This window comes from Lepidochelys olivacea (assembly GCF_965140295.1).
Source record: "Lepidochelys olivacea isolate rLepOli2 genome assembly, chromosome: 10".
Classification (NCBI taxonomy): Eukaryota; Metazoa; Chordata; order Testudines; family Cheloniidae; genus Lepidochelys; species Lepidochelys olivacea.
In genome coordinates, this window is record NC_140420.1 from 32,814,403 (window position 1) to 32,826,936 (window position 12,534).

General features: G+C 48.3%; 1 protein-coding gene across 2 annotated transcripts in view; it reads left to right on the forward strand.

The window, feature by feature from the left end:
• The window catches only part of NAA60 (N-alpha-acetyltransferase 60, NatF catalytic subunit), a 43,193-nt gene that overhangs the window by 19,558 nt on the left and 11,101 nt on the right, over nucleotides 1-12,534 (forward strand). For both annotated transcript variants that reach the window (XM_084641833.1, XM_084641832.1), the window contains exons 2-4: nucleotides 3,752-3,867; nucleotides 4,662-4,791; nucleotides 5,605-5,701. In XM_084641833.1, coding sequence (XP_084497959.1) covers nucleotides 3,758-3,867; nucleotides 4,662-4,791; nucleotides 5,605-5,701 — 337 coding nt within the window. In that variant the 5' untranslated portion in view covers nucleotides 3,752-3,757. The remainder of the gene's footprint in view (nucleotides 1-3,751; nucleotides 3,868-4,661; nucleotides 4,792-5,604; nucleotides 5,702-12,534) is intronic.

Sequence of the window (12,534 nt, forward strand, 5' to 3'; positions counted from 1 at the left end):
GCAATGCTGAGCTACTGGAACTGACCAGTGTTTGGGGAGATGAGGCTGTGCAGGGACCCAGGATGCCCCCTTCCCCCACCCCCTCTTCACACAAGACCCATCCTCAAACTGGAGAGAGCTGCACTGTGGGATAACTGACCTACAGGGTTGCTCTCATTGGTGATAGAAGTGCTGCTAATGTAAACGCTCTCTGATGCCTGAGGGATTGAGTACACAAACTAGTGCTTTTCAAAGCAAAAACTCTGCAAGTGTAGACATACCCTAGGATTTTACAGGTTGCCTGCAGCCCCCATTATGTCCTTCACTGCTTTCCCTTCCGGTTCTGGTGTTCAGGTATTTGATCACTTGAATTTGACACAGAGAAGCACCAGACAAAAAGAGGGAGCTGTCTCGTTTTGAGTATTCATCAAACAAGCATTTGGAAATCTTGAGAGTCCCGAATTGGATTAGGAGTACTTGTGGCACCTTAGAGACTAACAAATTTATTTGAGCATAAGCTTTTGTGGGCTAAAACCCACTTCATTGGATGCATGCAGTGGAATCTTTCCCTGTTTGCTGTATAGGATGTTGATCAGGTGGTCCTGCAGTTTCTTTGAGAGTGTGTGGCACAATCTCTCAGCATAGTCTGTGTGGTATGTAGATTGTAGTGGAGTTTTTTTTACCTTGTCCTTTTGGTATGATGTCCATCTGTTTGCATTTGGGAAGGAAGATGATGTCTGTCTGTATTTGTACGAGTTTTTTGTTTTTTTTTTTCATGAAGTTGATGGATTTCCACTTCATACAGATAAATGCAGTGCCCTGCATGGTGGCAGGTTTCAGAGTGGAAGCCATGTTAGACTACTACTCTGAAACCTGAATTGGATTACAACTAGTAGAAGGCATTGCTTGAAGTCCTGAGGAATGCTTCATGGCTGTGACGGAAAGTTCAACAGATCATCTAAGAGCTGCTGTAATAGGGAAAAACTCTGAAGCTATAGGATACTGGAGACCAACAGAAATACTAATAACTAAAGATGGCTTGTGGGGATTCAGATTAAACAGTTGCTGTTCATTCACCTGTTGTTGCTCTGGCTCTGCATAACTTGTTTACTACTCTAAGCCAGCGGTTTTCAAAAAAATTTTCCGGCGACCCAGTTGAAGAAAATTGTTGATGCCCACAACCCAACGGAGCTGGGGGTGAAGGGTGTGAGAGGGGCTCAGGGCTGGGGCAGAGCGTTGGGTTGCGGGGTGGGGCCAGGAATGAGGGGTTCAGGTGTGGGAGGGGGATCTGAGCTGGGGTTGGGGTGTGGGAGGGGGTCAGGCTCTGGGCTGGGGGTGCAGGCTCTGGGCTGGGGCTGGGAATGAGCGGTTTGGGGTGCAGGAAGGGGGGCTGGGGCATGGGGTTTGGATGTGGGGTTACCATGTGTGGCTCCCGGTCGATGGTGCAGTGGGGGTGCTAAGGCAGGCTTCCTGCCTGTCCTGGCACTGTGGACCACACTGCATCCCAGAAGCGGCCAGCAGCAGGTCCGGCTCCTAGGCGGAGGTGTGTAAGCAGCTCTGCACAGCTCTCACCCGCAGGCACTGCCCCCCCCCCCAGCTTGGAGCCCTTTGTGGAGCCGGTGCTTAGGGCGGGGGCAGAGTGCGGAGCCCCGTGGCCCCCCCACCTAGGAGCCAGACCTGCTGCTGGCCACTTCCAGGGCGCAGCGTGGTGTCAGAACAGGTAGGGACTAGCCTGTCTTAGCCGAGCATCACCGCTGCCGGGACTGTTAATGGCCTGGTCAGCGGTGCTGACCAAAGCTGCGGCAACCCAGTGCCTTACATCCCGTGACCCAATACTGGGTCGCGACCCACAATTCGAAAACCCCTGCTCTAGGTCACCTGCCACTTGGCATCTTGTAGAGAATGCTTGTTCTGACTAGCAAATATAACCTGGCTCTGCGCTTCCTTTGTGCATACCAATGTGTATATTCACTCTGCCACCTATTGGCTGCTTTATTCTGTAGTACTTAAATACATTTGACAATATTGTCCTAGAAAAGTTTCATGATAGTTTTGCTATAATTACACTGATTCTGGGGTGGGAAGAGATGGTGTCAAGGTTTGTATTTAAACATTCCCTGCAGGGTGGATTGATTTACATCAGTCACTTAAATCCTGATTTAAATCATTAAATGGAAACTTTGATTAGAACTGATGATTTAAATCAGAGGTGGGCAAACTACGGCCCGCAGGCCACATCCGGCCTGTGGGACCAGCCCCTGACCTCCCAGCCGGGGCGGCTAGCCCCCAGCCCCTCCCCCACTGTCCTCTCTCCCATGTAGTTGTGGTGCATGCAGGCAGCATGACTTGCACCCGCCCACCTCCCAGGCTTTCCAATGAGCCTGTCCTGCTGCTCTGACTGGAATGGTAAGTGGGGCGGGGTGAGGTGTTGGATAATGGGCAGAAGGTCCCAGGGGACAGGAGGCGGTTGGATGGGGTGGAGAGCGGTCAGGAGACAGGGAGCAGGGGGGTTGGATTGAGGGTGGGGTTCTGGGAGGGGGGGACAGGTGCAAGGGGGGTTGGATAGGGGGTGGGGTCCGGGGGCTGGGCAGTTAAGGACGGGGGTCCCAGGAGGGGGCGGTAAGGGATGGGGGGGGTTGGATGGGTCAGGGGGCAGGGGTGTGGATAGGGGACAGGGAGTAGGGGGGCTTGGATAGGGGGTGAGGGTCTCGGGGGTGGTTGGGGCAAGGGGTCCCAGGAAGGGGTGGTCCGGGGACAAGGAGCAGGAGGGGTTGGATGGGTCGGTGGTTCTGAGGGGGGCAGTCAGGGGCCAGGAAGTGGGAGGGGGTAGGGGCCAGGCTGTTTGCGGTGGCACAGCCTTCCCTACCCAGCCCTCCATACAGTTTCGCAACCCCGATGTGGCCCCCAGGCCAAAAAGTTTGCCCGCCCCTGACTTAAATCAATATTTCCTTTTGTACTTCTTTATTTTCTAAAGAAAGGTGCTTATTGGTTGAGAATTGTTAAAACATGTTGTTTTACAATTAAATAGATAGAGCCTTTACACTGGATTTGATGGGTTTTTTTTTTTTTTTGCCATTTAGGCGGGTACACTATAACTAGAGTAAGTATCCATGATGGGTGGAATCATAAATACTAATAATTTGAGAACTGAGCCAATCACAGCTCAGGTAAGGAGAAGCTATAACACAGGAACATGAGATCACCCAGGTGGGCTCAGCAGATGATCGTGATGAGATACAGGATGGTGTCTCCTGGAGTTAGAGGCCAGGTCTCAAAGCCTGTGATGACTTTGCAAGTCTCTTGAATCCAGTAGCACAGGCCTGGATCTCCCACAGGCTCAAGCTCCTAATACAGTACATGACCTATTGTGCCATAGTTATAAAGTGTGACCTCCAAATTTGAATGTTTTCCCTCCTAATTCTGTCTTTATTTAGAAAAGCAGTCTTTAACCCAAAGCTTTTTTTTTTATGAAGGCTCATGAAGTCAAATATTTATTTTTTAATTAACATATTTTGTACTAACTTCAGATTTAATTTTAAACAGATTTATTTTTAAAAGAAAAACTTGTAATTTAAATGAAAAAATCCATTTTTAAAAAAATCATTATTTTTATCTCCCCGTGCTGTGCAGATTCAGATTGGCCTAAGAATGACTTGCCTGGCAGTGAAGACTCCCCCTAGCCCCAGTGTTGCCTTTATTCCAGATACTAACAGGTCTCAAACCTGAAGCTTTCAGGTGCATCCTTCTTAATATGCTTCCTTTTCCTTCGCAGGTGTGAATGACAGAGGAGGTGCCCCCAACTGCAGTTAGTGACATAAACCTGCGTCTTCTCTGCCACGATGACATAGATGTAGTGAAACAGCTCTGCGGTGACTGGTTCCCAATAGAGTATGTAACAGTCCTGCGGCGGGTGGAGGGGGCGCGTAGAGAGACGGTCTATAAACAATTGGTGTGAAAGTGCGGAGCTGAGAGCATAGGCAGGTACTGTGACAGCTGCCCCACGTGCTAATGTACTTCAGTCCTGACCATCACCCACTGCCTGTCCAGTCCTATGTCACCTATACAACACTGCCAATGGTCCATCAGTATTCAGGGGGTCTTGAGAATGAACAGCAGAAACAGATAAACTCTCGTTTCTTCAGCACCAACATCCTAAAGAATGTCAAAGCCCTCACCAAGGGAACTGTGGGCATCTTACAAGGAGCTTTGTAATAAAGGGGGGAAATCTTGGAGAGGGCTGCTTTTCTCCCCCCACCCCATTAAGGGAATACTTGTCAGATGGGTTACTGGTAGCATAGAATGAAATTAGCCAAGCTGGGATGTACTCCAGACACCTGGGTCAACACTCACACCCTTACGAAAAGTGCCAACAGATCTTTAATGATTACATGCGGAGGCCTTAGTTTTAACTCCATCCAGAAGAGACTCCCTCCATCAGCAAAGCTTCCTAGCTTGCATATCTATTGACTCTTGTAGAAGAGTGCTGCCTACTAGACTACCAACTACTTCCTTCAGCATCTGAGTGTTTATTGCAGGTCTCCCACTGAAGTCTTATTCTGGCCCAGCTTATGCTGTAACCCTGACAGATTCCACAGGGTGGCCTGACTGCAGGCTCATGGCTCAATTTGAAATGCTGTGTGTCCCCCTAAGCATTCATGGGTATTGTTCGTTTTTCTTCCCAGGTACCCTGACTCATGGTATCAGGACATCACTTCCAACAAGAAGTTCTTTTCCCTTGGAGCCACCTACAGAGGCACCATTGTGGGAATGATAGTAGCTGAAATAAAGAGCAGAACAAAGGTGCATAAAGAGGTAGGCAAGCCATAGTCTAAGATAAGATGTGCGTATACCCCCAAATGATTACCTGCTCTGGGGCCCATTTCTCACATGAGTAGCCAGGCAAGGAGAGAAGTCAAAAGACTACATTTTTTCAGGATCTTTTATTGTGCACCACCAGCAGTTCATTTTACTAAGCTCCAGTTGGTTACACCTGTGCAAATCCCATTGAAGGCTGTGATGTTGCTGAGGGCATAACATGGCCTGTAGAACATTTGTATTACTATTGATGTGTAAGAGAGGATCCCAGTTTGACTCAAAGCCTAGAGTCTGTTTGCAGAAGCTGGGAGCGGATGACAGGGCATGGATCACCACTGTCGGAAGACAGGATACTGGGCTAGATAGACCACTGGTCTGACCCAATAGGGCCGTTCTTATGCAGGTTGGCAGAAAAAGCACATTCTAGCTGGTAAACTGCTGACGTTTGATCTGGACACTCAAATGTGGAACCCCACAATGCCATTTAACACCTTTCAGTAAACGACTAAACATGAAACAAGCGTGTTTAGTTAACAGTTAACTGTGGAGGACATTAAAGGAACTTAATGATTACTATCCCCCAACTGGCAAGAAATATGAAAATAGCAGAAACCCCTCCCCCAGCCCAAATAGGTTCTTTCCTTTTCCTCCATTTAGGGGGCTGTGTTTATCTCCCCATTTCCAACAGCTCCATAAAGGCACCTGGTATAAGAAAACTCTTCTGAAAATTGATGCTTGCTTTTGTTTTTACATTATACACTGTGCTATACACCTGTATCCTACTAAATGCTTTGTCATGTCTCTGCTCAGGATGGGGATATTCTAGCTTCCAATTTTGCGGTCGATACTCAAGTTGCTTACATTTTAAGTCTAGGAGTGGTGAAAGAATTTAGAAAACATGGAATAGGTAAGAACATTCTAAATAGCTTTTCTATGTCTGTTGCTGAGCACCAATCCATTGTGTGGTTTATTTATCCCTCGTGACTCATGTTTGGTATGTGGGTGAAGGTTATAGAACTAAGAATGCCTTGACTCTGCCCACTTCAGAGACTAGCTTGTACGCTAAGCTTGTATAGAACTTGTCATGTCTCACAGAATTGGAAATGGGATACAGATTACATCACAGTAGCCCGCTGTTGCATATACAGAGTGATTGAGAGTCCATACCATCTGGTTGCTGTTCAGTGGCCTCTGAAAAGAGTAAGTGGATCTCAGTCCAATTCCCAGTGGATAGCTGACCATGCTGAAAACACCGTCATAACTGTCAAACTTGCTAGCAGTGCCAGCAGATCTGCTGTGGACTGAGTGGCCATGGAAACAGAACTCCTCAAGCCCATGAAGCTGGTCCCTCCAGGACGGGGTTGAGGCATGCTGATAATGATGAGGGGTGGGGAGTGGGCACCGCCATTGATCATACCATGCCTGTGTTGTGCTGTGAGGGAGAACTACAGGCCTCGGAGGTTGCAAATGTGTGATGACATCTCCAGCTGTTTTAAAAAAAAAAAAAAAAGAGGGAGAGGAAACAAGGGGGATTCAAGAAATAACATCATAATGTGGATCAGAATATGTCCATCAAGTGAGTGCAGTGATCAGTTTGAACCCCAGCTACAGCACAACAATTTCACTGCCATGGGGAAATCCTAAAGTAACAAATGTCTTACCCCTTTGATGTGGCAGAATGTATGCTTCAAGGCCAGATAAAATACTTTTTCTTCAAGTGATTTGCACATGTGTATTCCACTCTTGGGAAGTGTGCATAGCTGGTGGAAAAATTTTCCCTCAGCAGTATCTGTTGGGACAGCTCAAGCTCCCCCTGCTGTCACTCGCCACTACATGCAGGTATAAAGTGGGGAGCTGCCCCAGCCCACTTCAGTTCTTTCTTACTGCCCATGACAGTTGTTGGAATGTATTTGTCTTGCTTTAACAAGTACTCTCAGCATGTTATAGTTACCTGTTTGCATGGGTTTTAGTGTTAGAACTTGCACTAACCAAAGTTTACTACTTTCTTGGTTCCCCAATATGGGGTTCCACTGTTGGGACCAAGGAATGCCTCAGTCACTGGGCTTCAAGGCCTGTCTTTCATGTTCTAAATCGATGCTCATGAGTGACCTGCACTCAAGTTGTTTAAAGTGTCTGGGTGAGTCTCACATTAGGGGTTGGTGTCAAATTTGTAAGGACTTCAAGGCAAGGAGCAAGAAAGATAGAGAAGCCAGATTGAAGTTTCTTTTGATGTAGGCTGCTCTGAAACGACCTTAAGAGTCTTCCTGGTTGGGGGAGGGTGCTGAGCACTTTGGCTTCTGTGAGAAGCGTACCTCCAATGTTGGATTAGTCCTAGCACTCCTTGCTTTCTCTGGTGCCTGGGAAGAAACAAGGCTTCCACAGAGGCTGCTGGGACAGGAAGATCATCAGTTCCCAAGTCCATCAAGCAAGGGGACAAAGGGTCAAATAGAGTGCAATAAAAAGTGAAGCACTCCACCTCTCATTCATCAGCCAAGAGAGCACCATCAACTCTGGCTGCAGGGCAGGCACGATTGAATCTGGGGCCCAAAGTTTTTGTCTCTTGTGCACCAGTTAAAGACAATTCCATTACCATCCATGACAGACACATGTGTAGGAACAAGGAACTTGTTGAGCTTGTTGGTGCCAGTGTCCCCAAAGGTGCAGGAGATTGTTTCTATGGTACTGGCAGATCATCAGGCTCCATGGTGCAGCACCTAGCACCACATCAACCTCCTGTATCCCAGACCTCTTACCTGTCAGTACCATCGAGGAAAGATGGTGGTGATGGCTTCTCTTCAGTTATCTCTGGTTTCTTGACACTAATCTTCAGCAGGTGTCAGGAGAAGGTTATTCTTCATCTTCTGACTCTTGTCTCCCAACTGCAGTGTCTTGCTGCTCCCCTCCCACGTAAAAACAAGCGGAGGATAGGTATTGTGTTCTCTCTCAAGGCTTCCAGCATTTTTATTCCCAACCCTCTCCTGGATCCTTTGTTGTCTCAGCTACCAACAAGAGGGAACGCTGGGGCAGCAGGCGGCTGTCCCTAAGTTGAAGGACGCCAAAAAGCTTGACTTATTTGGTAGAAAAATGTGTTCTACGGTGGGGTTACAGCTTAGAATCACCAACCAGCAGGCTTTGTTAGGGTGATATGATTCTAACACCTGGAACTGTGTACTGAAATTTAGGGACAAGCTGTGGGAGGATGCTAAACAAGAGTTCCTTTCGCAGGTGAATGAGGGGAAGTTAGTGATGATAACTTCACTTCAGGATAGTTTAGATGCAGCTGAAGTGGCTGCTGGGACTCTGGCCTCTGCCATCATCATGCACTGGTGCTCATGTACTCTTTGGGGTTGGCCTAAGAAGTACAGCAGACTATTCAAGACCTGCCATTTGAAGGGTCATCCCTCTTCCTGATGCAGACAGGTTATAAACTTCACAGCTCCAAGGTGACTCTGAATTCCTTGGTATGTATACTTTTGACCCGTCAAGGAAACACTTTCATCCTCAGCAGTTCCATCGATACCCTACTCTTGAACCTTGCCAGGACCTAACAGACACTTCCTCAGTGCTTGGTCCTGAATTACTTTGGCCCAATGGGTCTTAAGTGACTTGGAAGTGGGAACACTCTCTTCATTTTGTTTCTTCCCCTCCTTCCCACCCTCCCTCCCCATCCCTCTTCAGGGACCACTCTCACAAGGAACTCCTCTTCCAGGAAGTACAATCTTTCTTTTGCGTGGAAGCCATAGAAGAGGTTCCCGAATGTCAAAGGAACAGGGTTTTATTCCTGCTATTTCCTAATCCCAAAAGCAAAGGGAGGTCTCATATTTTTAGACTTCTGGCAATTCAAAAGATCTCTAAAAAAGATAATTTCGCATGGTCACACCGGTTTCCATTATCCCTGCCCTGTAGGCTGGAATGTCACGCTCAACTTAAAGGACACGTATTTCTATGTGGTGATTTATCAAGGCCACAGGAAGTATCTCAGGTTCCTATAAACCAGTCTAATTGCCAGTTCATGGTGCTGCCTCTTAGCCCTGTCATCAGCTTCCTGGATTTTTACAAAATGTGTGCCTTCCTGCGAAAGTTAGGAGTTACTCCTGAGGGCAGTCTGCACTGCAGCATTTTCAAAAATTTTATTTGTCAAATAAATGTGGAAGCTACAGCATGGTATTGGGGAGCACAGGCCACTGGCTGCACAGAGGTGGGAGATCACTGTGCAGCTCCCCACTCTCGGGACACTGACTCAGCAGTGAGGCTGCACCCAACCCTGACACAGCACAAGGACCGGGCCTGCCCCAGAAACACCCCAGAGCCTTGCCCCTCCATCCAGGTGCACCAGGTGTGGGTAGGCAGGCAGGATCCAAGAGTGGAGGGGCTTAGCGTAGGGGAAATCCAGATGTGGGTTAAGAGGGTTCTGTGTGGGGCAATCTGGATGTGGGCAGCTCAGTGGGGGATCCGGGTGCGGGGAGGATCTGGATGCACAGCAGCTTGTTGTGGGGTTCTGGGTGCAACGGTAATGGGACTCTGCAGGGGGGTCCAGGTGAAGGTGGTTGGAGCTCAGTAGGAGGGTCTGGGTGTGGGGGAATAGGGCTCAGTGGGGGGTCCAGATGCTGGGGGAATAGGGCTCAGTGGGGTTGGGGCTCGGTAAGGTGGGGGTGTGGGTGGCTTGTCAAGGTGGTCCAGGTGCAGGGGGGTTTCTGGGTACGAGGGGGTCTGGATTCATGGGGTTTGGACGGATGGGGGCGCAGCTCCCTGTAGAGTGATCGCTCCCCCTGCAGCTGAGGAGCAATGGGCACAAGAAGCGTGGAGGGGGGAGTTTGCAGAGCTTCCTGCAGCCAGGGGAGAAATCCTGGGGCTGGATCTGATCCAACCCTGGATGCCATGCAGGGGAAGAGGAAGTCCTGTCCCCCCCAGCCCAGCCGGGACTAGCAGCTGAGTCCAGCGCAGGGTAGGAACCACCAGCCATGTCTTCCCCAGTTCCACCCCTGCCCCATGGTGATTTACCTCTCTACTGGCTGCCCTGGGCACCCGAAACATACTGCTGGGGAGGGTCACGTGACTGCTTTTGTGGCTTCCCTTTGCTTACCTGCCAGAAAATCATTTTTCTGTGGAGAAACCAAGAAATCTGCAGGGGACATAAATTCTGCGCAGGTGTGGTGGCGCAGAATTCCCGCAGGAGTAAGAAGTACAAGTCTGTCTTTACCTGGATGACTGGTTTGTGAAAGGCGGTTTCAGGTGCAGTTCAGAGTAGTTTGTATCCAGTCAACTTTCAATGCATTGGGTCTGTTGATCAACTCAGATGTCTATCCTCTGAACTGGGGAGAGGATAGAATTTACAATAACATTATTGGGCTCCGCTCAAGCCAGAGTTTTCATTCCAAGGTCAAAGTTTCAGACAATTTGTTCCATTGTTTTAGATCTCAAGGTTCACTCACTTAATTGTATGAGGCTTCTTAGGCATATGGCCTCTTGCACTTGTATAATCTGGTGTGACAGACTTACGTCTCGGGCATCTACAAAATTGGCTGTCTTCCATATTCTTGCCAAGCCATTGCCCTCTAAACATCTTGGTGAGGGTGCCTTCTCATATTTTACCTTGTAGATTGGGGAACAAACCCTGTCAACGTATACCTAGGTGTTCGTTTGTCCACCCTCAGCTGCCACTGATGTTGGTGATAGACGTGTCTGCCTTGGGTGTTGAGCAGCTCATCTGGGTTCCCTGCAAATGCGAGGGTTATGGTCCACAAAGGACTTGACTCTGCACATAAACGTCAGGGAGTTGAAAGCCTGACACCAGTCGGATAGCTCTCCTACACCATGTCAAGGGGAAAAGCCTGCTCATTTTCAGAGAACAGTGGTAGTGTTCTAACTCAGCAGCCAGGGAGGGGGCCACTTGTCCCTGCTCTGTCAAAAAGCAATGCAGCCACACACACAGGTCATTTACAACTCAACACAAGTGGTCTTTCTGTTTAGATGTAGCCAGATTCATTTTCAAGCTGTGGGAATTTGTTCACATTGCAAGCAGGCCCATTTGCAACGAGAACAAACAGGAAGTGCCAGCGAGATCACAGTCTGGGTTCCCTCATGGACACTTTTCTTTGCCCTGGACAGGCAAGCTCCTGTATGCTTTCCCAACAGTTCCACTCCTTCACAGAGGGTTGCTAAAAATCAGACTGGCCCATGCTCGATTCATGTTTATAGCCCCAGCTTGGCCTCAGCAGCACTGGCTCTCCACCCTCCTATCCCTTTCAGTGGAAGCTCTGATATCACTTCCATTGGCCCCAGAGCTAGTATCTCAAGATCATGGTCCCCTGCTCCACCCAAACCTGCAGGCACTTCATTTAACAACCTTGATGGCCCATGGTCAGACTCTAGGGAGGAGTAGTACTCAAAAGAGGTTCAGGATGTGCTTTTAAATAGTAGGAAACCACCTACTAGATCTAGTTACCTCTCGAAGTGGAACCGTTTCTCTGTCTGGTATTGACAATCTAGAATTTGGCCGAATCCAGCATATCTTGGCGTATCTGTACCTAAAACAGCAAGAGTTGACTGTTTAATTCTATCAAAGTCCACCTAGCAGCTCGCTCTCCTTTCCCCTGTCAAGTTGGTGATCACTTTCAAAAATCTTATTGACATCTTTTTAGAAAAAAAGAATGGCCTGGAACAGTTGTATCCTCAGGTACAAGATCCTGTTTCTCCGTGGGACTTAAACTTGGTGTTGTCAAAACTTATGGGGCTCCTTTTAAGCCTTAAGACAGTTTACCCACGTCCTCATCCAAAGTTTGAGTCAAAATTGAGTTTCTAACTTCCACGTCAACCAAGTGATTTACCTGCCTTCCTTCTCCTCGAAGTCCCTCTTGAATAAAGATGGGGAACAGCTGCACACTCTGGATGTCAGGAGAGTGTCGGCATTCTAACTCAGCAGATCCAAGCAGTTCCATTTGTCTTCCCAGCTGTTTGTGGTGGTCACAGACAGGATGAAGAGCCTCCCACTCTCTTCTCAGTGGATTTTGTCTCAGTTAGCCTCCTGTATTTGCTTGTGCTGTGACTTGGCTGACATGCTGCCAAATGGAGTGATGGCATATTTGACAAGATTGCAAGCATTCTCTGTGACCTTCCTTGTTCAAGTTCCAAGCATTTGTAGGGTGGCAACATGGTCTTCAATGCACATGTTTGCATCCCATTATGCCATCACTCAGCATTCTGCCATATTTGGGTGAGTTGTCCTCCAGTGCTTGTTCAGATAGACTCTCTAATCTGCCCTCCTGATTTCCTGAGTTGTGAGCCACCAAGAGTATTCACATGGTCAATTGCTAAAAGAAAAAACTGTCACCTGTTCCATAACTGTTGCTTTTTTGAGATGTTCTACATGTCCGTTCTACATCCCGCCCTCCCATCCCTCTGCATCAGACTTTTCCAGCAAGAAGGAACTGATGGGGTTTGTGGTCGGCTCCACAGTTTATACCTTTGTGCAGTGATGCATGGCAACAGAGGGCACTCATGCCTCCTTGATGGGTATTACTGAGGGAAAAATTTCTGACAACTGTGCATGGGGGACGCACATCAAGAGTGGAGTGGAGATGTGCAACGCATCTCGAAGAACAGCACTTACAGAACAGGTTAGTATGGTTTTCTGGTGTGAGAGCATGTACCATCCTTGTCCTTAAGCATCCAATTCATAGAAAGAAATGTGCCATTCAGACACTAGCAGCTGGGACCCATGCCAAGTCTGAAAGCAGTGAC